At 37.6% G+C, this 26361-nt stretch overlaps 1 protein-coding gene across 4 annotated transcripts; it reads left to right on the top strand.

The window, feature by feature from the left end:
- Positions 1-26313, top strand: LOC142524407 (protein EXPORTIN 1A-like). 4 transcript variants are annotated; one of them, XM_075628378.1, is made up of 33 exons: positions 3-350; positions 2547-2663; positions 2831-2923; positions 3034-3105; positions 3246-3353; positions 3425-3507; positions 3813-3951; positions 4106-4174; positions 4258-4335; positions 4441-4503; positions 4597-4641; positions 17848-17955; positions 18144-18242; positions 19354-19563; positions 19677-19736; positions 20589-20699; positions 21295-21392; positions 21580-21688; positions 21896-21961; positions 22064-22162; positions 22270-22350; positions 22534-22623; positions 22913-22998; positions 23099-23179; positions 23258-23440; positions 23530-23596; positions 24122-24232; positions 24395-24502; positions 24583-24720; positions 24889-25026; positions 25109-25213; positions 25688-25811; positions 25939-26313. In XM_075628378.1, exons 1-32 carry the CDS (start codon positions 252-254, stop codon positions 25808-25810), a joined length of 3237 nt encoding a protein of 1078 aa, XP_075484493.1. In that variant the 5' UTR covers positions 3-251; the 3' UTR covers position 25811; positions 25939-26313. The 4 variants fall into 4 exon arrangements, 2 of the variants coding, with proteins under 2 accessions (XP_075484493.1, XP_075484492.1); XM_075628377.1 differs by having other exon boundaries at positions 25688-26313; XR_012814879.1 differs by lacking the exons at positions 24583-24720; positions 24889-25026; positions 25109-25213; positions 25688-25811; positions 25939-26313 and having other exon boundaries at positions 1-350; positions 23801-24232.
- Positions 26314-26361: the final 48 nt, after the last annotated feature.

The raw sequence follows: 26361 nt of genomic DNA, 5'->3' as shown, positions 1-26361 counted from the left end.
CAAAATTCACATCACATCACATCACAATATATAAACGGAGGGAAGGGCTCCAACCAATTTCAAAGCCCCTCCCTGAAATACCTCACTTCTGCTTCATTTTGAAGCTGTCTTTTTTAATGACCCAATTCCCTTTTACTTTCCATTGAAGCATCAAAGCTAGGGTTTGGTTTGGTTCTTAGGGTTTTCGGTTAGCTGGGTGTTATTTTACCTGCTAGGGCTTTTATTGACAGTAGGGAGTAGTGATATTCTCCATGGCGGCAGAGAAGTTGCGGGATTTGAGCCAGCCGGTGGATGTTACTCTGCTCGATGCCACTGTCGCTGCTTTCTACGGAACCGGATCTAAAGAGGAGGTCTGAAGCACTCTTTTAATCAATTTTTATTTTTATTTTTGTAATATTGGAGTTTCTCTTTTTGTCGTTTGATGGTTGTTGCGTTTGTAATTGCTAACGGTGAGGGAGGACAAACAATGTAGTTGTTATTGATTTTCTAAGAAATGTTTGTGGCATCGCAAGGTTAAAGACCCCGGACAGTTTGAAGGAGGAAGTAGCATTATCTACTTTGAACACTGACTACAATTTTTCCTTTTGAATATCGTGAATTTGGTTGTCCATGAATGCCATTAACTGTTGGGTGAATAGCTGTCCAACATCTCCAAACCATGGAGTGTTGGGTGAATAGTTCAAGTCCACTCGGTGAATATTTGTCCATGATTTAAGTTAATGATCTAGAAAGTGAATACTTAACATTGTGATTAAACGGTAAGCTTTCTCATTCCATGTTTATCATAAGAGACAAATGTTTCTCGCATCTATTCAGGTCTTTTAAACAATTTGTCTGCATCTATCAAGGATTCTGGCTCATTGTGTTTATTTATTCCCATTCCCTAATTGTCCTTTAGAATAAAAGTAAAAATGTGAGGTGTGGAACAATGTGACTCGTCTGGTCTGTTTTTGGGAGTGATAATATACTTAAGAGGCCCTTTGAGCATTTGTGTAATTTATTAGGAGCTTCTCCACACTGGCGATGACGTGATGTAGAGTCATTTACAGCGATCACCTATGAGTAGGCAATTATGTTTCATATTATTTTCCGAGGGCAATAGTGAATACATTCTGAACTAACGGAACATTGAACCTTCTCATAATTCCAAATTATGGCTCTCCTACCATGCATAAGAACTATGTGTCTGGTTGTTGGATATTACGTTTTCTTTCATGATTTTTGTGCATGTTATGAATACCTTTACTTATTTTTTAACTTTTTAGCATGGACACTGTTAATTTTGCTGCTTTGCTTTCTGTGTGGATGTATGGAGTTACGCAATTGATTGCCGCAAAGGGTTTGTTCGTAACTTATAGAAAAAAATTCCTTGCTTGGAATGGCGAAAAATCTAATTTCTTGCAACAAGTCTGTGTATTTTGTCTTTTCTAATCTGCTTTGTTATATTGTACCGTGTCTCTTGTAGTAGCGTCGGTTATATCGAAACTCCCTTGAATTTATTAACGTGTCTCGGCCAGGAGCCCATGACAGAGAAAAAGGTATAGTGTGACTCGAGCTCATTTCGATTTACTTCGACCTAACAAACTCTCGGTGCACGATAAATGTTGTAATTAATGACATCACTGTTATTAATTCCTTAAAGCATATTCCTTAAAGCATATAATAATTTTAACATCCAATCTCGTAATAAATAGGGACAAGCTAATCTGAATAATCAGTAAATCTTTGTTTTTTGCTTTTCAATTGGCTTCTATCGAACTCAGCTTAAAGCCTTAACCTTCATTTTGTGTTAAATTCAAAAGTATTACATAACCTTCCTCTATTCTTAAACTAGTGGAGGAATGTGCAATAACTCATGCATAATTTCTACCAACATCAATTGTTTAACCATAAAATAATAAATTTAATACCCATTTTTTCCAACCATATCAGAACGAACGAATCGAAACTGCCTAGTCAGTTTGATTGAATAAAAAGTAGAAAAGTATCTTAAATAATATTTAATGTTGTAGGAACGGCTAATGGATCTGGCAGGGGAACATGTAGATATTATTTTGGTCTATCTTTTTAAAAATTTTGATTTAAAATTTACAAATAATATATTACAAATGTATGAACCATGAAGAAGGGAACATGTCTTAATGTTCTTGAGGATGAATATTGGTCGATTCTTTAAAATTTTACGCCTTGTAAGAAGTTTTTTTCACTTGATTATTTGATTATTCACACCTCTCCATGCATCTCTCAAACTGAATATATTTACTCGTGTAAAAGTTTCTGTTTATTTAATTTCAAACATTTATTCCTGTTCACGGATCTGCATTGTAAATTTGGCAATTAGTTTAATCTTTTTCTTGTGGTTTCTCTTGGTTGGCATTGGTAGTTATTTGATTCCCATTTCCAGCATATTATTGCTGCTTTATTTAGAATACGGTAGAGAAATTTACATTGAAAAGATAAAGTGCATAGAATGGCCATTGGAAGTTTTTTCCATTTTTGCATTTGATGTGAATAACAACTATTGATTTTCCCTTTTTATGATGCAGAGGACTGCCGCAGATCATATTTTGCGAGACTTGCAAAATAATCCAGAAATGTGGCTTCAAGTGGTTCACATTTTATCCAGTACTCAGAACTTGAACACCAAGTTTTTTGCCTTACAGGTCTGTGATTAACTATGCCATGGATAGTAAAGAAGTCTAATATGTATCATAGTAAGATTTTTGCCTTTTTTAACACTAACTTCTCTCTGCTTATTTCTAATTCTTTTGTTTTGTTTTTTTATATACGTTGCTTGGTGATACTGATAAGTGAACTGATTCTTGAACAGGTTCTAGAAGGTGTTATCAAGTACAGATGGAATGCTTTACCCGCCGAACAACGAGATGGCATGAAAAACTATATTTCTGAAGTTATTGTGAAGGTGATTATGACCAATTCTTTCTGGAACAAGTTTTATGATTGTCTTTCATGTTATGTTTAAGTTATGAGGTTTTGTATGCTTAGAGTTTCACCAAGCAATGTGTTTTGTAGCTTTCAAGCGATGAGATCTCCTTTCGGCGAGAGAGGTTATATGTTAACAAACTCAACATTATATTAGTGCAGGTATTTACGTTCTATTTTAATATGATTTCCCCTTTATTATTCAGAGTTTCTTTCTATGGATCTCCTCGTTCAACTAGGGAATCTTCAGATTAGAATTCTCTATGTGTTAACTTGGTTATTATTGTGGTATGGTTTTCAAGATTTTGAAGCATGAGTGGCCAGCCCGTTGGCGAAGCTTCATTCCTGACTTGGTTTCAGCTGCAAAAACTAGTGAGACCATTTGCGAGAATTGCATGGCCATTCTAAAAGTCAGTAATTCACAACTGTGTTTGTATTTATTTATGAATTAAATTTAGTTGACGAAAAGATTTTCTGACAGCTTCTAAGTGAAGAGGTCTTCGACTTCTCAAGGGGTGAAATGACTCAGCAAAAGATTAAAGAGTTAAAACAATCATTGAACAGGTAGCCATTTGATTCTTGGTCTAGTTATGGATTACTTCAATTGTTATAACGTTGTTGATTAGATTTTCATTGCAGGTTAGTTCAATTCTTTATATTTGTAATTGCATGGATGTCTGCTATGAGCAATCACTTGTTCATATTGTATCCATCCTTCGATGCTTAAATTGAATGCGTTCATTTTTGTTTTATTGTTCTGATGTGCATTGTACTTATTTGCTATGTTTTTTATGTGTAATCGCTTTTATTTTATTTTAAATCATTCTGTTTCTTTTCTCCTAATGTTGAGTAGTTTTATTTGTTTACAGTGAGTTCCAGCTCATTCACGAGTTATGCCTGTACGTATTGTCAGCATCTCAAAGGCCCGAACTTATCAGGGCTACCCTAGCTACATTGCATGCGTTTCTTTCGTGGATTCCGCTGGGTTACATATTTGAGTCTCCACTGGTGTGCGGTCTTTCCTTTCATGTGGTTTCTTCTTAGATTGGGGGGAGCTGTAACCTTCGGATTTGCAGAATCTTTTGTTGATTTTTTTATAAAGTTTTTTGTTGTTTTGTTTGTGCTAAATTGTATTTGTTGCCCCTGTGCTTTTGCTTGGCAGCTTGAAACACTTCTTAAGTTTTTCCCTGTGCCTGTGTATCGCAATCTGACGCTTCAGTGTTTGACGGAGGTATATTGTCCTGTCACCTTTGGAATGGTAATTATGCTCTTTCCCGGTAATAATTATTGGCTGGCATGAACCGGGTTTTGCAGGTTGCTGCTCTGAGTTTTGGGGATTTTTACAACATGCAGTATGTCAAAATGTATACAATATTCTTGGTGCAACTGCAGGTATTTCTGATATTTATGCAATATATCGATGTTCATTTAACTAAATTTTAGGGACAGGGTGGGATTCTTGGATGAGTCTCTGAAACAATCTTTGTTGCCTTGCAGAACATCCTCCCAACAAGTACAAACTTTTTAGAGGCTTATGCGAATGGAAACACTGAGGAGCAGGTATTTTTTTTGAATGATATCAAACGTCGAAGTTTGTAATTTGTTCCTTGTTTGTCAATGCTGATATTCTGCTACTACTTTTTTTGCTCCCAGGCCTTCATTCAAAATTTGGCTTTGTTTTTCACATCATTTTACAAGGTAACTCCCTTTGTCAACTCTTACAAGGAACTAGAAGGCAATAAAAAACCTTTTGACAATTGGTTTGCTACGATTGTTTTGTTGATGACATCATGTGGAAGTTGCAATTATATTTGAATATTTTTAATTTTAATTTAAAGCTTAAAGCTGATTTATCTCCTTTTTCAGGTATAATTTTTTTGTACATGTGGAATCTTGATCTCATTTTTTTTTGATAGGAAACATATATTTTAATTAATTATAAAAGACATTACATTGTAAGCAGAAGAGTTTTCCGCAAAATAAAAAAGAGTAAAACAATCAAATTAAAACGGTACAAACTTCCAATCCCTAACCACATCTGAAATAGCTAGATGACCTAGTTCTTTGATATTTCTAGTTGACTGTGCCACCCTGAATTTCAGCAATTCCCAAACTTTGTCCTCCGAGTTAGACAAGTCATTGAAAATTCTGTTGTTTCTCTCGAGCCATATTGTCCAAAACGTGAAATGAACGACCGTATACCAGAAAGTATTCACGATAGCCCCCTTTTGAAACCTCAGATCTATGATAAACATATCTTTGGCCCTCCTCGGAAAAATCCAAAAGAATCCTAACTCTTCCATCACCTTAATCCAAATGCTTCTTGAGAAAGAACAATGCACCAATAAATGATCCTGATCTTCTTCGTGGTTTTGACATAAGCAGCACCACTGTGGCCTTAAAGCACATGATGGCCATCTTCTTTGCACTGAATCAGAGGTCTGTAGCTTGTCCAGAGCAACAATCCACGAGAAAATTTGAATCTTTTGCGGGATAGGAACTTTCCAAATATGTTTATATGGGTGGAAAACAGGAAAGTTATGGAAAGGAAAGAAAGACTCGTAAAAAGAGCGGACTGAGAACAGAACCGAAGAATCTCCCAACCACACCCTACTATCCTCCGAGCCCAACTCGATACTGACCGAATGAAGTACACCCATTAAATTACCAAACTCCCCCAACTCTATCTCATTAAGGTGTCTCCTAAAACACACGTCCCAACGATAATTACGACTGACTCCTAACTCAAAAACCTCAATAAAATTACGAATTGGTTTATTGATGATGGTGCAAATCGAAAACAAAGAAGGAAAGCGTTCTTTGAAACAAGGACCCCTTCCCCCCCAAACATCCTCCCAAAACCTAATGTAATTACCCCCTCTCAAAACCTACCCACTCAACAGTTGAATTGCCGAGAAAGAACGAGAAATAAATTTCCAATGGCTTCTAAAAGTCGCGTTTCTGGCCAATCCCAAATCACATCCATTCTCTTGAAGACCATAAATGCTCTTAATTACGTTCTTCCACAACTGCTCCTTTTCCTCTATTCCTCGCCACCACCATGTTGCGATCGATTAGGGGGGTAATCGTTGAGCTACAATAGCTCAGTTCTTGAAATATTGAACACCGATGAATTAAATCAAGTTTGGCTAAAAACCAAGCGGAAGATACTCGAAATAATCCTTCGTAAAAACCGATTAAATATTTTGTTAACCATTTAAAATATATGCAAGTTGAATGAGTAAAAATATTCAGTTGAAGCATTTTATCAAACACTTGATATGCAACATTTTGGTATTTGAAGAACACATAAAATGATTCAACAATGCTTCTTTAAAACTATGAAAATGATGAGTAAATTCAATAAACAAATAGACACGAATTTGTTTATGGATGTTCGGAGATTTCAAACACTCCTACGTCACCCCTTCTTCCCCTTGGGAAGGATCCACTAGAAGACTTTGATTTATACAACTACTTGTACAAACCCATTCCGGAAGGGCAGCACCCAACTAGAACTCCTAGCACTCAAGATTGTAGGCAGCACATCACAATCAGCATATTGTTTAATGTCTCATATGCAAAGATTACATACACAAGTTTATTGTCTTTGTGCAAGACTCACTCAACTAATCTTTGAAGTTCAACTCTCTTGTATATGTGTGAGTGATTGTGTGTGAGGAATTTATCATTTACAATGTATATCTCAAATGTATCCTCACACAAAGGCTTGTGCTCTCAACTAGCTGATATCTTCATGCTAACTGCCCATGCTTTGAATCAACTTCAAAAGCTGTTGTTTGATCTTCAATATGTTGTATTTATAGGCTCCAACACTGATATATACGTTAGACACAAGAATATGACCGTTGGAAAGTTTCTGTACTATTTCTGGAATTGCAACGGTCAAATTCGTCTTGCTGGACATTTTCTCGACTGGTCAACTCTGGTCAACTGGTCAACTCAACTGGTCAATCAGTTCAACTGGTTCAGTTGGTCTGGTTCAGTTGGACTGGTTCAACTGATCTTCAGCTGGTCCAGTTCAACTGGTCTTCAGCTGGTCTGGTTCAACTGGTCTTCAGCTGGTCTGGTTCAGTTTTGCATATATATGTGTAAAAAATCTGAAATTTTCGAATTTTAAACATCAAAATCAGTTTCAATGTTCTTTCGAGAACAACCCGCTCTGATACCAATTGCTGCGATCGATTAGGGGGTAATCGTTGAACTACAATAGCTCGGTTCTTGAAATATTGAACACCGATGAATTAAATCGAGTTTGGTTAAAAACCAAGCGGAAGATACTCGAAATAATCCTTCGTAGAAACCGATTAAATATTTTGTTAACCATTTAAAATATATGCAAGTTGAATGAGTAAAAATATTCAGTTGAAGCATTTTATCAAACACTTGATATGCAACATTTTGGTATTTGAAGAACACATAAAATGATTCAACAATGCTTCTTTAAAACTATGAAAATGATGAGTAAATTCAATAAACAAATAGACACGAATTTGTTTATGGATGTTCGGAGATTTCAAACACTCCTACGTCACCCCTTCTTCCCCTTGGGAAGGATCCACTAGAAGACTTTGATTTATACAACTACTTGTACAAACCCATTCCGGAAGGGCAGCACCCAACTAGAACTCATAGCATTCAAGATTGTAGGCAGCATCTCACAATCAGCATATTGTTTAATGTCTCATATGCAAAGACTACATACACAAGTTATTGTCTTTGTGCAAGACTCACTCAACTAATCTTTGAAGTTCAACTCTCTTGTATATGTGTGAGTGATTGTGTGTGAGGAATTTATCATTTACAATGTATATCTCAAATGTATCCTCACACAAGGGCTTGTGCTCTCAACTAGCTGATATCTTCATGCTAACTGCCCATGCTTTGAATCAACTTCTAAAGCTGTTGTTTGATCTTCAATATGTTGTATTTATAGGCTCCAACACTGATATATACGTTAGACACAAGAATATGACCGTTGGAAAGTTTCTGTACTGTTTCTGGAATTGCAACGGTCAAATTCGTCTTGCTGGACATTTTCTCGACTGGTCAACTCTGGTCAACTGGTCAACTCTGGTCAACTGGTCAACTCAACTGGTCAATCAGTTCAACTGGTTCAGTTGGTCTGGTTCAGTTCAACTGGTTCAGTTGGACTGGTTCAGTTGGACTGGTTCAACTGATCTTCAGCTGGTCTGGTTCAGTTTCAGCTGGTTCAGTTCTGCTGGTCTGGTTCAACTGGTCTTCAGCTGGTCTGGTTCAACTGGTCTTCAGCTGGTCTGGTTCAGTTTTGCATATATATGTGTAAAAAATCTGAAATTTTCGAATTTTAAACATCAAAATCAGTTTCAATGTTCTTTCAAGAACAACCCGCTCTGATACCAATTGTTGCGATCGATTAGGGGGTAATCGTTGAGCTACAATAGCTCAGTTCTTGAAATATTGAACACCGATGAATTAAATCGAGTTTGGTTAAAAACCAAGCGGAAGATACTCGAAATAATCCTTCGTAGAAACCGATTAAATATTTTGTTAACCATTTAAAATATATGCAAGTTGAATGAGTAAAAATATTCAGTTGAAGCATTTTATCAAACACTTGTTATGCAACATTTTGGTATTTGAAGAACACATAAAATGCTTCAACAATGCTTTTTTAAAACTATGAAAATGATAAGTAAATGCAATAAACAAATAGACACGAATTTGTTTATTGATGTTCGGAGATTTCAAACACTCCTACGTCACCCCTTCTTCCCCTTGGGAAGGATCCACTAGAAGACTTTGATTTATACAACTACTTGTACAAACCCATTCCGGAAGGGCAGCACCCAACTAGAACTCCTAGCATTCAATATTGTAGGCAGCATCTCACAATCAGCATATTGTTTAATGTCTCATATGCAAAGACTACATACACAAGTTTATTGTCTTTGTGCAAGACTCACTCAACTAATCTTTGAAGTTCAACTCTCTTGTATATGTGTGAGTGATTGTGTGTGAGGAATTTATCATTTACAATGTATATCTCAAATGTATCCTCACACAAGGGCTTGTGCTCTCAACTAGCTGATATCTTCATGCTAACTGCCCATGCTTTGAATCAACTTCTAAAGCTGTTGTTTGATCTTCAATATGTTGTATTTATAGGCTCCAACACTGATATATACGTTAGACACAAGAATATGACCGTTGGAAAGTTTCTATACTGTTTCTGGAATTGCAACGGTCAAATTCGTCTTGCTGGACATTTTCTCGACTGGTCAACTCTGGTCAACTGGTCAACTCTGGTCAACTGGTCAACTCAACTGGTCAATCAGTTCAACTGGTTCAGTTGGTCTGGTTCAGTTCAACTGGTTCAGTTGGACTGGTTCAGTTGGACTGGTTCAACTGATCTTTAGCTGGTCTGGTTCAGTTTCAGCTGGTTCAGTTCTGCTGGTCTGGTTCAACTGGTCTTCAGCTGGTCTGGTTCAACTGGTCTTCAGCTGGTCTGGTTCAGTTTTGCATATATATGTGTAAAAAATCTGAAATTTTCGAATTTTAAACATCAAAATCAGTTTCAATGTTCTTTCAAGAACAACCCGCTCTGATACCAATTGTTGCGATCGATTAGGGGGTAATCGTTGAGCTACAATAGCTCAGTTCTTGAAATATTGAACACCGATGAATTAAATCGAGTTTGGTTAAAAACCAAGCGGAAGATACTCGAAATAATCCTTCGTAGAAACCGATTAAATATTTTGTTAACCATTTAAAATATATGCAAGTTGAATGAGTAAAAATATTCAGTTGGAGCATTTTATCAAACACTTGTTATGCAACATTTTGGTATTTGAAGAACACATAAAATGCTTCAACAATGCTTTTTTAAAACTATGAAAATGATAAGTAAATGCAATAAACAAATAGACACGAATTTGTTTATTGATGTTCGGAGATTTCAAACACTCCTACGTCACCCCTTCTTCCCCTTGGGAAGGATCCACTAGAAGACTTTGATTTATACAACTACTTGTACAAACCCATTCCGGAAGGGCAGCACCCAACCAGAACTCCTAGCATTCAATATTGTAGGCAGCATCTCACAATCAGCATATTGTTTAATGTCTCATATGCAAAGACTACATACACAAGTTTATTGTCTTTGTGCAAGACTCACTCAACTAATCTTTGAAGTTCAACTCTCTTGTATATGTGTGAGTGATTGTGTGTGAGGAATTTATCATTTACAATGTATATCTCAAATGTATCCTCACACAAGGGCTTGTGCTCTCAACTAGCTGATATCTTCATGCTAACTGCCCATGCTTTGAATCAACTTCTAAAGCTGTTGTTTGATCTTCAATATGTTGTATTTATAGGCTCCAACACTGATATATACCTTAGACACAAGAATATGACCGTTGGAAAGTTTCTATACTGTTTCTGGAATTGCAACGGTCAAATTCGTCTTGCTGGACATTTTCTCGACTGGTCAACTCTGGTCAACTGGTCAACTCTGGTCAACTGGTCAACTCAACTGGTCAATCAGTTCAACTGGTTCAGTTGGTCTGGTTCAACTGATCTTCAGCTGGTCTGGTTCAGTTTCAGCTGGTTCAGTTCTGCTGGTCTGGTTCAACTGGTCTTCAGCTGGTCTGGTTCAACTGGTCTTCAGCTGGTCTGGTTCAGTTTTGCATATATATGTGAAAAATCTGAAATTTTTGAATTTTAAACATCAAAATCAGTTTCAATGTTCTTTCAAGAACAACCCGCTCTGATACCAATTGTTGCGATCGATTATGGGGTAATCGTTGAGCTACAATAGCTCAGTTCTTGAAATATTGAACACCGATGAATTAAATCGAGTTTGGTTAAAAACCAAGCGGAAGATACTCGAAATAATCTTTCGTAGAAACCGATTAAATATTTTGTTAACCATTTAAAATATATGCAAGTTGAATGAGTAAAAATATTCAGTTGAAGCATTTTATCAAACACTTGTTATGCAACATTTTGGTATTTGAAGAACACATAAAATGCTTCAACAATGCTTTTTTAAAACTATGAAAATGATAAGTAAATGCAATAAACAAATAGACACGAATTTGTTTATTGATGTTCGGAGATTTCAAACACTCCTACGTCACCCATTCTTCCCCTTGGGAAGGATCCACTAGAAGACTTTGATTTATACAACTACTTGTACAAACCCATTCCGGAAGGGCAGCACCCAACTAGAACTCCTAGCACTCAAGATTGTAGGCAGCACATCACAATCAGCATATTGTTTAATGTCTCATATGCAAAGACTACATACACAAGTTTATTGTCTTTGTGCAAGACTCACTCAACTAATCTTTGAAGTTCAACTCTCTTGTATATGTGTGAGTGATTGTGTGTGAGGAATTTATCATTTACAATGTATATCTCAAATGTATCCTCACACAAGGACTTGTGCTCTCAACTAGCTGATATCTTCATGCTAACTGCCCATGCTTTGAATCAACTTCAAAAGCTGTTGTTTGATCTTCAATATGTTGTATTTATAGGCTCCAACACTGATATATACGTTAGACACAAGAATATGACCGTTGGAAAGTTTCTGTACTATTTCTGGAATTGCAACGGTCAAATTCGTCTTGCTGGACATTTTCTCGACTGGTCAACTCTGGTCAACTGGTCAATCAGTTCAACTGGTTCAGTTGGACTGGTTCAACTGGTTCAGTTGGACTGGTTCAACTGATCTTCAGCTGGTCTGGTTCAGTTTCAGCTGGTTCAGTTCAGCTGGTCTGGTTCAACTGGTCTTCAGCTGGTTTGGTTCAGTTTCAGCTGGTCAGCAGCTGGTTCAGTTCAGTTGGTTGGTCAGCTGGTCAGCAGTTGGTTCAGTTTCAGCTGGTGTGCTGACTAGGCTGATTTCAGTTTGTGCAGAACCAGTAACTTCATCGTCATTTATCAGCATCTTAAGCTTTGATTCAAACTTTGACTTCTGAAGATGATTTGTAGATCATCGTCTTATCTTTCCAACGCATACTGAATCGCTTCATTTCGATAACCGAGCTGAGATATATGACCAAAATACCGCAGCTGCTCAAACTCAACTGATTGCTGTTTTCGTGTGATCAGTTTGGTAATTGAGCGATCAGTAAGACCATGATAACATCCGATTTTGCCCAACTGACGTGAAATACGATTTGTTCCAAATTGAGTTTTCTAACCAGTTGAGAGATATCATCAAAATACCGAAGCTCGCCAGAAATTCAGTTTGTGCAAAATTCAGTTTCAGTTTGCTTCTTGTGTTTGCAACTTCACTTGAGTAAATATGTTAGAAACACAATAACAAGTTTTGTTAACATCAAAATCAAGATTGCGAACTTGAAAAGTTCCAACACACCATTTCCCTAGTAACGCTTTGTTTCTCAAACCAATATTCCCCAATCCTAGCCCACCCCTATCCTTCGGTCTGCATACCTGTTCCCATCCAACAGCGTGACAACTCTTATCCCCAGTCCGCTCCATCCCACAAGAAATCTCTCATCAGTTTTTCCATTATTTTTGCTACTTTTGCTGGCACTCGAAACAGGGACATGTAATAAGAAGGCATTGCGCTTAACACAGCTTTGATCAGGGTCAACCGACCACCTCTTGATAAGAACGATTTCTTCCAGCTTGAGAGTTTTTTGGTCATTTTTGTAAGGACTGGTTCCCACAACTCAAGAGTCATCGGTTTCCCTCCCAATGGTAACCCAAGATACTTAATCGGCCAGTCATCTTTTTTGCACCCAATTGTTTGGGCCAAGCAAACCCACTTCCTCTTCCTCACAACCAATCCCCAACACCATACTTTTGTGAAAGTTGATCTTCAATCCCGATTTCAGCCCAAATAATTTGATTATTTCCACTAGTTTCCTCACATGTCCTTCCGTCTGTACTAAAAACAATGTATCATCAGCAAATTGAATATGCGAGATTTCCACGTTACCCCTGCCAACCACCAGTCCTCTTACCTCATTCAAAACCTTAGCCCTGTCAACCAACCTCTCCAAAGCGTCAATGACCAATTTAAAAAGAAAAGGGGACAAAGGATCTCCTTGTCGAAGTCCTCGTTCCCCTCTAAATTTCCCCCTTGGTTTTCCGTTAATAAAAATCGAGAACGAGATGTGAGACACACACCCTCTTATCCACCTTCTCCATCTTCTTCCGAATCCTTTTTTTTCGAGCACAAAATCAAGAAATCTCCCATCAACGTTGTGATACGCCTTTTCCAAATCCACCTTAAGCACCCACCCCTTTTTTTTCTTTTTACGATATTCTTCAACCACTTCATTAGCAACAAGGCAACAATCCATTATCTGTCTTCCTTTGATAAAAGCACATTGATTTTCTGCGATTGTAGAGCTCAACACTTATTTAATTCTGTAAGTCAACACTTTGGCAATTATCTTGTACAAACTCGTTGTGAGGCTTATTGGTCTAAACTAAAGTCATTGATCTTAACAGCATCTTGTTTCTTGGGAATGAGGCAAATGTAAGTTTCATTTGTGATGCCGTTCACCACTCCCCCTCTGTGAAATTCAGCAAAAACCTTCAATAAGTCCTCTTTAACCGTGTCCTAATTCTTTTGGAAAAATGCTATTGTGAATCCATCCGGTCCCGGCGCCTTCGAACCTTCACTTTCAAACACTGCTTTTTTGATTTCCTCCTCGGTAAAGGAAACTTCCAGCTCGTCTCTTGCACCGATATCCAAAGGGCACCACTCCAACCCATCAAATCCCCCCCTTCCCCCTCTGAATTCCTATACAGATGCTTATAAAATCTTACAATGTTTTCCTCAATCTTTTTCTCCTCCGTAACCAAAGTCCCATCATCCAACTCCATCTTATCTATAATTGATTTATTTCTTCTGTTGGTCAACATCGAGTGAAAGAACTTAAGAGTTTTGATCACCTTCCCTCAACCACCTCACTTTCGCTTTTTGACTTTCCAATTGATACTTTTTAAAAGTCAAATTTTCCAGCTCACATTTCGCGTCTCTTCTTTCTGAATTTAAATTTTTAGTCCATCCTCCCTCGGCTTCTAACTCATCCAAAAGCTTAACCCTATACTTCAACTCCTCCAATCTAACACCCACATTGCCAAAAACTTCTTTGCTCCAACTTGAGATATCGGCTTTCAATTTTTTGAGTTTTTTCATAAACTTGTACCCCTCCCACCCTTGCTCCTCCCCATCATTCCACCACTTTTGGACCAATTCTTTAAAATTATGATGTGACAACCAGACGTTCTCGAATCTGAAAGGGGCAGGTCCCCATTTCACCTTTGTGGTGTCAAGTAACAGTGGGTAGTGATCTGAAGTAATTCTAGGTAACACCTTTTGTCTGAAGTGTGGAAAAATGTCCCTCCAACCATTCGAAAATAGGTATTTGTCTAATCGGCAACAAATCGGATGATCCCTGAAATTAGACCACGTGTATTTAGCGTTCAAAAGTGGAGGATCATAAAGGCCCAATTCTCCTATCAACATATCAAAACATAACATGCTAGTACTGTTTGAAATGTTGTTCATCTTTTCTCCCGTGTTTCTGACCACATTAAAATCTCCTCCCAAGCACCACTTATCCCTGCATATAGAACTCAATCCTGCCAATTCATCCCAAAATCTATCCCTCTCTCCCGGCTTGACAGGTCCATAAATTGCTGTGAACCACCACGTGTTGTCATCGGTCGGCTTTATTTCAATTGACACGGAGAATTCGCCTATCAAATTATTACTGACCACCACCACTCTCGGATCCCACATGACAAGGATACCTCCCGAGCGCCCATCCGACGGTAAACAGACCCATTCCACAAATCTAGATTTCCACATACTTGTCACAAACCACCTGTCAACATATTCTTTTTTAGTTTCCTGAAGTACCACAATGTCTGGATTTTCCTTACGTATCATCCTGCGTACCAATTCTCTTTTCCTCGTCTTCCCTCCACCCCTTATGTTCCATGAGAAGATTTTCATAACGAAATTCGTGGACCCTTAGAGGACGAACCTCTCTCATAATTGATTCCACACTTCAACCTATTCAACTCTCTCTTCAACGTACTGGTTGGAACCTTCCCCTCCGCTCCACATAAACCAACATCACAATCTGCCATATTTTCCGTTGCAACCCTCCCTGTCCTTACCTCCTGTAGCCCCTCGAAATGTTCTTTCCCGTAACCCGACAATTCAACTACCCTCTCACCCCCCCTCCTAAAAGGCCACTAGACAACCCCAATGCATTGAATGACGCAGGAAGGTATGAATGAAGCTTGAAAGAATGATTGAGAATTGAAGAATGAAAATTGGTTAGTACCTGTCCCACAGCAGATGTCGCATTCTCATATTGATGTAACTCGGCATGTGCTACATTCCCCTTTGGTGAAGAGAACATCTCCTTCATGATTTCTACTTCTTCTACCCTTTTGTTCGAGTCTTCTGACTTCATTGTGCCATGACTATCCGTATCTGAGAATTCAAAGTCAATATCATTTCCGAACAAATCATCTTCCGAGTCGTCGAACTGCATTACTGCTCCGTTATCTGATTCATTGATACCGCCATGCTCGTTTTCTTCACTGCTGCCGACATATGCGGCCTTCTCTTAATCCTCATCGGCCTCCTTTCCTTTTCGGACGCTGGATTTTTCATTTTTCCGGAAATAAACATTCTCGTAAGTATTTACTGTATGACTGACGGCTCCTGTACCCCCGCTTGACTGCTTCTCCTCCTCCTCTCCTCTGGCAGTGATCGATTGGATAGGAGATTGGTTGAAATTCGAAACTAATTTCGGAACAACTCTCCTCAAGATTTTGTACACTTTGCCTCCATATGTTTTTGATCATGTTCCCTTATTCCCCTCTGGAAGGCATTGTTTTTCATTCAAATATATTGGCTCCTGTGTCTCTTCCAAATTCAGCCCGCTTTCTTCATAATCCTCCCGTGAATTCCTTGCGTCGATATTCTTTGGTGGTTCTCAATTCTTCCTTTCCTTTGATGTTAACTGTTTCCTCCGCTGCTCCTCTCTGTTCTTTTTCAATGTTTTTGTTTCCCCATCCAGCTATCGTCCTCTTTCCATTCACCAGAACTTGTGCGTATGTTTGGCGTTGGTATTGTTCGTATGCCTTTGGATCAAAAGAAACTACCTTGATACTTATATCTATAATCCCCCCTTCCAATGGAATACGCATCGCACTCCGAATAAACCCTCCTTCAAGGCCTTTAACCTTAATCTTTGCCACTTCCAGGTTACGGTAGAACATAGTATCATTACTGATGGCCAACAATCCCCCACACTGTTCCCCAATGATCTTGAAAGTGTTGTGTGACCAAAGGTTCCAAGGTACCCCTAAAACTTGTAGCCAGCTGTTGCAACAATTTTGCATCCTATCTTGCGTATTAATATCAGGTCTCCATCCCTCAAACTCCAAAGTTACCCCCTTCTCAAAAAATCCTCTTTTCAGCTTGATGTAATAAGCCAAATCTTCCGAGGTTGATGGCCACCACATTGCCTTGTTGGCTTGAAAGGGGAATACCTCGACCGGTTTGTTGGTAGACTTCCAAAGAATTTCTTGAATAATTTTCCAAGTGATGTTTACACTTCCTTTAGTAATCACAACAGCTTCCTGCCACTTCCTCTTCACTGTTTGATATCCAATAGGCTTCGTAGCTAACTGCTCCTTGTGGCTAAAGTTCCTCTTCGTTTCCTTGACATCTGTTTGCACATGTTTGTTCCTATTCGGTACGAAACCTCGATGTAGCGTAGCTTGATTGTTCTTCCCCTGATATCTCCCTGCCAACAGCATCCTCAATGAGGACGATATACTCTTCCATCCCCTTAAGCTATATCCACTGGGCATTATTGTAACTTGCTTTCTTCTGTTATGACTGAATTTTGTCACTTCGATGAAACTGCCTCGTTTATTAACAAATTTCTGCATGGTGAAGACCGCATTCGTTCCCCTGAATCTATGGAACTCCGAATCTGTAGAAGGGTAATTGACAAAATCATCGAATCTCAGGCTAACCCATCTTGCTTCGTCACGTTCAAAATCCAACATGTAGCTCGACTTCCTGGTTCGTTCTTCCCACCATACGGATCCGCCCCCATTTCCCATCCGTAACTTGAAGATTTTGTGTTCAATGCGTACAACTTCATCGCAACTCATATGCCCAGCACCTGATTCCTTCATCCAAGTCAATATTTCGCTGTCTTCAACCAGAAAAGACTACTCGGCCAGCTGTCAAGAGAGAGTGCCGAAAGAAGCGAGAACAATCCAGCAAATCGGTGAGATGAAATGAAAAAGTAAATGCCGCCAACAGCCGTAGGCCGGCGCCGGTGACGGAGAGGAAAGGCAATCACCAAAGCTCAGAAAAAGGAAGAGCCGATCGAGCAGTGATTGGCTCGGATGTTTGAAAACTAGACGAGAGGGAGAGCATTTCAAATTTTTCTCTCTCTAGGGCTTTTTTTTCTCAAACTCAGCAGACAAAAACTAGAATCTTGATCTCATTAGTGCCTTCTATATGTATTATTACGTATATGAGGTTGTTTTAAAACGGTTGTTGCATCAGTTGGACTAATTAGCGATTGACATATTAATGAGTTCATGTAGGAAGTTCTCTTTGTTGAGATTTTACCCTAGAGTATGTTACTGGATATCATGCTTAGTAGTTAGTCATACGTGGACAGTTGTTTTTTTCATCTTTAGTTCTTTCATTTTCCAGGTAAGAGCTCCCATGCTTGTGCATTGTTCCAAACTATAAACCCCACTTGAATTATTCTGTGGCTAAAAGTGTTGGAACATTGATTGTGGCCATTGGTTTCCTTCACTGAAATAACTCTCCTCGGGCTATCCTTTTTTCCTCTGATGCAGTCTCATATTCGAGTTTTAGAATCATCGCAAGAGAACATAAATGGGCTGCTGATTGGCCTCGAGTTTCTAATCAATATCTCATATGTGGATGATACTGAAGTTTTTAAGGTAGACTTGTTTCATCCTCAATTTCGTTATATCCATTATTGATTTATTTTGTGCTCCAACACTACTGGGAGCTCCTAGTTTTGATCTTGATCTGTCTAGAAACAGTCAATAGGATATGATACTTGGCAGTAAAGCTGTCACTACACTAGCAGCCACCAAGGTAGTTTTTGAGGTTTATTGGCTTGCAGGTTTGTTTGGACTATTGGAACTCCTTAATTTTGGAGCTGTTTGAAGCTCATCATAATCTAGATAATCCCGCAGTGACTGCAAACATGATGGGACTACAGGTGCAATGATGTTTTACCTACTCTGTCTTCAGTTAGTTTAAACCATAGAATCTAGCTGCTTTCTATATTTATGTGAATTATGTTCTCTTGATAGAGTAGAGATATAGAATAGATGTTTTTCGAATCAGATTCTGACCTAAAAGATATGGGAATCTGTGTAAAGTTATGCCTTGTTAAGGTTGATTATTTTAATGTTATTTTCTCTAGCAGTTGGTTGGTTGGTTGGTTGGTTGAAAACCCAAAAGGGAAACTTACTGGGATATGTCTTTATACATTTGACGATATTCCTCGGTTCTTGTTGCATGCATTTCATGGATGGTGAAAATGTGAAATCCATCTTGGATTCAGGTCTGAATTTTCATGGTGCATTGTGGATAACATACTGAGTTGGAATTATTTTTGTGAGCTGTGGGTAGACTTGAATATCATTCATTCTTTGTGTTGCCCACTTAAATGGATCCTCGTCTTTAATAAAATAGATGACTTATTCCAATTTTATTTTGTTTCTGGTTAGCCTTGGACGTAAATTTGCTATATCTTATATAGAATGAAGTCAGCAGCCCCATTTTTCTTTGATTATTCCAATTTAATTTTGTTTCTGGTTAGCCTTAGACGTAAATTTGCTACATCTTATATAGAATGAAGTCAGCGCCCCATTTATCTTTGATATAATTGCCTTTCCAGCATCAGTTTTTTAACAAGAATCTAACCGTATCATAGCGACACTGTCTGACTTGTTCCTAATGTTGTATTGCACCTTGATTATATTTTAATTTTTTCAAGTAGGCGAATTGGCTAAAACTTGTGCATCAGTATCATATCCATTTAAACTTTGAGAGGCTAAATTTTTCTGGTCTATTGTTGGTTATGTTCTTTGCCCTTGTGATGGTAATATTATTTTGAAAATAAGAATTTAATGGTCCTGAGAATGGATGTATAATTGATAAAATTTATAAATCTTACTAATCTTTAGATAAAGAGATACAATTAAATGATAGATTTTTTAGCATTCCCTGTATTTTTATTAAACAACGTGACCTTTTCCTTATACCAACTTTAACTTTATATAGATGTATACAATAGCTGCCTGATTTTTGTATTGAACAACTAGACTCCAATTCTTCCTCTTCCCGGTATGGTCGATGGACTTGGTTCACAACTCATGCAGCGACGACAGCTGTACGCCGGACCAATGTCAAAGTTGAGACTGCTGATGATCTGCCGCATGGCAAAGCCGGAAGAGGTGCTTATAGTTGAGGATGAAAATGGAAATATAGTTCGTGAAACCATGAAAGACAATGATGTGCTTGTGCAGTACAAGGTCCTTAATCTTAAAAGCTTAAATTCCCAAAGCACTTCATGTTTCCTTGTTTTTCAATTTGAATCTTGTGCATAGTATACTACATGTTGACACGCTTGTCTAAAAACTTGCAGATTATGAGGGAAACTCTGATCTACTTGGCTCATCTTGATCATGAAGACACAGAAAAGCAGGTATTCATTTCTGCACCTATGTGAGTTTGTGGAAAGGAGTTGTTTGTGTCCTATTTACTATGGTCAAATGTTTGTGCTGCTGTAAAATTCAATCAGGTTATGAAACACAATTAGAGTTGAGATACTGTTATATGACTATGAGATGCCATTTAAGTTTAGACATGACTTATTCCCTTCTCCCCCATATTGTTTGGAATAAACTAAAGTCATTGAGAGACCAGAGTCCGAGACTAACGTTTATCGTGCTTTTCTGAATGTTTCATGACAGATGATGTGAATTCTATGTGTGAGTTTTGTTTTTTGATATATTTTTCTAGTATTTAGGAATTACTCTTGGGGTACTGAATTCTTATTGCCGCATCTGAGTCCAAGAATAATGTATAGCTTATATCATGTCTGGAAAAAAGATGTTGAAATCCCTAATAAAGGAATAAATGCTCGCTACTGGCTTTGTCAATTTACATCTCGTGGTTCTCTTTTAGGTGATGGTTTGATTCCAATGTGAGTTTTTTGTTCCCTAACTTAACCACAGCCTTTTTTAAAATAGAAAACATCATCATTTAGGTAGTCATGATTATCTGCTTGGACTCTGGTACTGTTGTCACTATCAGTTTGGCTGAAGGCTTGATGTGGTGCTCTCATTTCTTGTTATTCTGTGTTTGAGTACGACCAATAATTTTAATTTGTAGTATAATTATGTTATTATTTTCGTTCTCTCCCCTAGTTTTTGGATAATTCACCAACTTCTGATTATATTTCCAGATGCTGATGGCCTTTGTATTTGATTTTACGTGCTTTTGACTTCAACGAAACTCATTTTCTGGATCTAATTTCTTTATATTATAAATTCAGATGCTGAAGAAATTAAGTAAACAACTGAGTGGAGAGGATTGGACCTGGAACAACCTCAATACATTATGTTGGGCAATTGGATCTATCTCTGGTTCAATGGTGGAGGAGCAGGTAGGAAATTTTTTTCTTTTTTTAATTTGTAGGGGAAATTTTATATGCATTTTATTCTTGTTTTTTGCGTACTACATAATATTTGTCATCTTAGTTCCTTTATATATTTATTTCTTGTCTTGGGATGTGATTGCTAGTAATATTATGAAAGTTCTGAGCCTTTATAGACATATCTTTGATTTGTAGCTAAGCCAAAGCTTGCACAAGACATTAGTTTTCATTCAACTATATGTTTTGATTCTTTGTATCCCTTTCCACAGTTGTAAACTATTTATCCTTTGTACATGTGGCCATTCATTGATAGCAATTTAGCATGAGGAATTAGGTGATAAGATTCATTTTTATTCATCGTGTAATCATGGTTGAGAACATGAATGTGTTAGTTTGATTCTAGTTTTATGGTTTAATTTTGAATCATTAAAATTGAAGTTTTATTAGTTATGTGTGCTCTTGTTCAAAACTATTCTTAACATATAATTAAAATCAATCCCTTTTTCATCATTGTGGTTGCATCATTTTTTTTTTCATGAAAGAATCGTCTCCTACTCTCTGTTCTACATTTGAAGGAGTTGTGCAACTTTTTTACCTTTGACAGGAAAACAGGTTTCTGGTGATGGTCATTCGTGATTTGTTGAACCTTTGTGAAATTACCAAAGGAAAGGACAATAAAGCAGTCATTGCCAGTAATATAATGTAAAGATTGTGGAAATATTATTTTTCTCTCTTTCTTAGATATTGACAATCGTCGGTTATGGTGCTGAATGAGAACTAGTTCTGATTGATGAGATATCTATAGTTCACTGTATAAATTGTATGCTACTTAAGAGACATTGCTTATCTAATTTGTATTATCCTCTTTGATTCACTTTGGTGGATGCAGGTATGTGGTTGGGCAGTACCCAAGATTTTTGAGGGCTCACTGGAAGTTCTTGAAAACTGTTGTGAACAAGTTGTTTGAATTCATGCACGAAACCCATCCTGGAGTTCAGGTTTAATCTGACCTTGCTCATTTAAAAATTATTTCAAATAATAATGCGCATATCGTAGCCGCTGGTAGGGTAGGGTACTTCTGTTCTTCACTTCTTCCTACTTTGGTTTTCCTTTTACATCCTGCATTTTAGCTTTGGACTTACGCGGACATGCTCCTTTATTAATTCTTCAGGTTTTTTATTGTGATCCTGTCTACTTGTGTGTAGGACATGGCGTGTGATACATTCTTGAAAATCATGCAGAAATGCAAACGAAAATTTGTTATTGTACAGGTCGGGCTTCTATCGATCACTTTTTCTGATGATAGGATTAGACAAACAATATCTTTGATAGCCAACAATTTTTTAACCTTGCATGCCATTTCTTTATTCCAGGTTGGAGAAAATGAACCATTTGTTTCAGAACTATTAACCACTCTTCCAACGACTATTGTAGATCTTGAGCCTCATCAGATCCATTCCTTTTATGAATCTGTAAAACCTTGTTATTTGCCACATTTTAATTTAAGGAAAGGAGAACTGCGATATTATTGATTTAAGACTATGCATTAGTTTTAAGCGTCGTTTCCTTGCCACTGTAGGTGGGTCATATGATTCAAGCAGAATCGGATCCTCATAAGAGGGACGAATATTTACAACGATTGATGGAGCTTCCTAATCAGGTAACTTCCTGAGTGTTCACCTGTTTGTAGAATAAATCCCTGTTAAAGGTCTCTGCCTTCTTACTTCCTTTTTGTGATCATTACTTTCTCCACCTTCTTTCCTTTTCGTGATCATTACCTATACTAGTGTTAACCGGAGCTCCTGTCGAGCTTGACCTGTTGCTAATGCATTGTGTTTTGCAGAAATGGGGTGAAATTATAGGGCAGGCTCGTCAGAGCGTGGATTTCCTGAAAGATCAAGATGTGATAAGGGCAGTGCTTAACATATTGCAGGTATGTTTCTCTCAGAGTAAGTATGGAGTTATTCATGTATTATAACTGATTTACCATTGATCCTCTGTGCATTCTCGTATCTACAATGTCTGACGGTAAATGAAGATGTTGGCTATACCACATCTTATTCTTAGATGGTAGAGGGCACACATGATTTTTCTTAAAAGAGAGAACAGCTCATTCATCAATGTGGTGTCTTGAATTATTTGTGTTACTAAATACTACTCATTTCGATTCTTCTAAATTTATTGTTACACAAGTACTCTGATGCGTGCTTATTTTTCCCCAGACAAATACTAGTGCTGCCAGCTCTCTTGGAACATATTTCATGTCACAGATTTCTCTAATCTTTTTGGACATGCTCAATGTGTACAGGTCTGTCCAGATTTGTTTGGAATCTCTAATTAAACATTTTGTCCAAGGATGTTCACCTCGACAACTCTTTTCTTATTAAGATTTTGTTTGTGTGCTGCAGAATGTACAGTGAACTTATATCTACAAGCATCCAACAAGGAGGGCCATATGCTTCCAGGACATCCTTTGTAAAACTTCTACGGTGAGGTCCAAATTTTGAATCTTTGTTTGCATGTTTGTTGGATTTTGATATTCATGTTGACCACTTGTATTTTAACAGCTCAGTCAAGAGGGAAACATTAAAGCTCATTGAAACATTTCTTGACAAAGCTGAAGAGCACCCTCATATTGGTAAACAGTTTGTTCCTCCAATGATGGATCCCGTGCTTGGTGACTATGCCCGGAATTTACCTGATGCAAGAGAGTCGGAAGTTCTTTCTCTCTTTGCCACAATTATAAATAAGTATGCTTTAAAAAAAGAAAAATTGTGGTGTTTTTCGTTTTATTTTCTGGGCCTGCTGCTCTTTGCTCATTGTTTCTTACTTTGTTTAGGTACAAAAGGGCAATGATTGAGGATGTTCCTCGCATATTTGAAGCTGTTTTCCAATGTACTCTAGAGGTTGACAAAATACTTTTTGCTAATTAATTTAAATTACCATGTCTCGGTTAAAAAAAAAGCACCGGTTTGCCAAACTTTAGTTTAAGTATTTATTATTTCACATCTCCCTTCAGAAATATAGATGCACATGAAATAGACATGGGAAAGGGCAAGTGTGTACAAGCTAATATTGCCATGCATATTGTTATTTTGTGATTGAAACAGGATTCAAGTCATCCTGAAATGATCTCCGCCTCTCTTTGTAATTCAATAAGTGTAGTATTGCTCCTCCCTAAGCCAATGTAAAGATTCAATGTTGCATAGACCTAACTTTGACTATGTCAGCTTGCTCCGGAAATTTCCTTTCACATTTCTCTTTCATTTGTTTTCATAGATCAGAGAATGGTTTGTGGCAAGTGTGTGTCGCGACTTTTCTAGGTTCAAAATTTGAACTTTTATTCGACTCTAAGTGGCTGTCTTTACTGGATTCTTCTATGGGAACTACCATATCATCTTGTGTGCTTGACTTCATTGGTTACATGGCAGATGATTACAAAGAATTTTGAAGACTATCCTGAGCACAGACTAAAGTTTTTTTCGTTACTTCGGGCAATTGCTATGCATTGTTTTCTTGCTTTGATGCACTTGTCCAGTGAGGTATGTTGTCATACATAATATTCCCAATCACTTTCTTGATGAAAATCTATGACATATGAAGCTGTTCCAAATATTCAGGGCTTTAAACGAATCTTATTTTAAATAAATTGGACTTTTTATAGCCATCTTTTAATGAATACAATGTTTACTGTTTTTGTTTAGCAACTAAAACTTATCATGGATTCCATCATTTGGGCTTTCCGGCATACTGAACGAAATATTGCTGAAACTGGACTCAACCTGTTATTGGAGATGCTGAAAAACTTTCAGGTGTTTTTTGGTTTGTTTTTTGTGTGCGTCGCACAATTCATTCTGGGCTAGGTCTTATGCTCCCTTTCATGAATTGGCAGGTTTCTGAGTTTTGTAATCAGTTCTATAGGACTTATCTTTTGACAATAGAGCAAGAAATCTTTGCTGTTTTGACTGACACCTTCCACAAGCCTGGTTTTAAATTGCATGTGCTGGTGTTGCAGCACTTGTTTAGCCTGGTAATCTTACTCTGTTTTCTATTGTTCCCTTTCCTTGTTTCTTTCTTTTTTCTTTCCCCAATAAGGATGCTGGCTGTTGCTTGGCGTTTGGTTTGCCCAAACTGCCTTTGTATTCTATCTTTATATTTTTAATCACTTGGGCTTCCCTAACATTTTTTGTCAACGTAGGTTGAATCTGGTGTCTTGACTGAGCCTTTGTGGGATGTTGCAACTGCTCCTTATCCTTATCCTAATAATGGCATATTCGTTCGTGAATACACAATTAAACTTTTGAGTTCATCCTTCCCTAACATGACGGCAATTGAGGTACTGGAGAAACCTGTGGACAAAGTTTGTGAACATATTTATTATTTCACCTGTAAAATCTACCTTTTTTTGGTCTTATCAGGTAACCCAATTTGTAAATGGTCTTTTTGAGTCGAGAGCTGATCTTTCGTCGTTCAAGAACCACATAAGAGACTTCCTTGTGCAGTCAAAGGAATTTTCAGCTCAGGTAAAGTGTTGGTTATGTGAATTCATGCAATATCCACATCTTGATTTGCTTGAGTCTGCTTAGGTCTTATTTTTCTGTTTACATCAAATTTCTATTTTTCCCTAGAATTTCTCTTTAGATCTTTTAGATTGTCTGAAATTGAGAGAATGTTAATAATTCCGATTCATTTCTGAACACTTCAGTTTGTTTTATGAGGTGGCATTGGATTATAATATTACAGATTTAGATATCTCGGGCGTTTAGGTTTTTAATAAAATCTTGGCTGTCAGCTACTCCAGTTGTCCCATGTCCAAAAACGGTGATCTAAAATTTAAAATGCTTAAAACGATGGTGTCCTTTTGATGAAGACGGGTGACTGTTAGTGTGAAAAAGTTTGGAAGTGATGTTCGTGATATACTTAGCTTTGAACGTTCATCCCTCTCAACCTCACTTCAGTTTTATAACCCTGTACTGAATCCTACTTTTATAATACAGGACAACAAGGATCTTTATGCGGAGGAAGCTGATGCACAGAAAGAAAGGGACCGACAAAGAATGCTATCAATTCCAGGGCTGATAGCACCCAACGAGATACAAGATGAGATGGTGGACTCGTAAGGTGCTGGCAGGACTTATTAAGCTATTTTTGTGGATTTTGAACTCTGAAATTAAGCTTTCAGCCCCTGGAGTCTACAGTTATTCTTTCAATGAAATCCCGTGTGTAATTTTCCCTCGATTTTTTTCAGAAAATTTAACTTTCTCGTGCGAAGTGGTGTGTTGCCGTGGGAGGCACACTGACTTTGTTACTGAAGAAACTATATGCTTCTGGTTGTAGAGTATTTAGATCCTACAATAGAACTACAGTTTTTCAAGAATCTGTTTGTGACATTGTAATTCCAAATTTCCCCCGGGTGAGACGTAGTGGCGTTTCAGGATAGAACTAATGTATACAAGATTTGTGGGTGTGCGCAGAAATCCCTTTTTAGTTTATTGTTAGAACAGTTTATGTATTTTGGATCTGGGAGGTTTTTTTTTCTAGTGATGTTTCATATGGTCGTTTGTGGAATATTTGAATTGTTCCATTTTGTTCCTGGAAACAATGAGTGGTCTCGGAAGGTTTGCCTATTTTCTTGTTAAATTAATATTTGAAGGTCGTACGAAGACAACAA

The sequence above is a fragment of the Primulina tabacum genome, chromosome 14 (genome assembly GCF_025594145.1).
Source record: "Primulina tabacum isolate GXHZ01 chromosome 14, ASM2559414v2, whole genome shotgun sequence".
NCBI classification, from domain to species: domain Eukaryota; kingdom Viridiplantae; phylum Streptophyta; class Magnoliopsida; order Lamiales; family Gesneriaceae; genus Primulina; species Primulina tabacum.
The sequence above is the reverse complement of the archived record's forward strand: the minus strand, read 5'-3'. Positions and strand labels throughout refer to the sequence as shown.

What these genes read in the sequence shown, in the direction of transcription:
- LOC142524407 (XM_075628378.1), top strand. Translation starts at nt 252, where the DNA reads ATGGCGGCAGAGAAGTTGCGGGATTTGAGCCAGCCGGTGGATGTTACT. An exon ending in CCAAGTTTTTTGCCTTACAG is followed by an intron (nt 2,664 to 2,830) that starts GTCTGTGATTAA and finishes ATTCTTGAACAG; the next exon opens with GTTCTAGAAGGTGTTATCAA. An exon ending in ACATATTTGAGTCTCCACTG is followed by an intron (nt 3,952 to 4,105) that starts GTGTGCGGTCTT and finishes TTTGCTTGGCAG; the next exon opens with CTTGAAACACTTCTTAAGTT.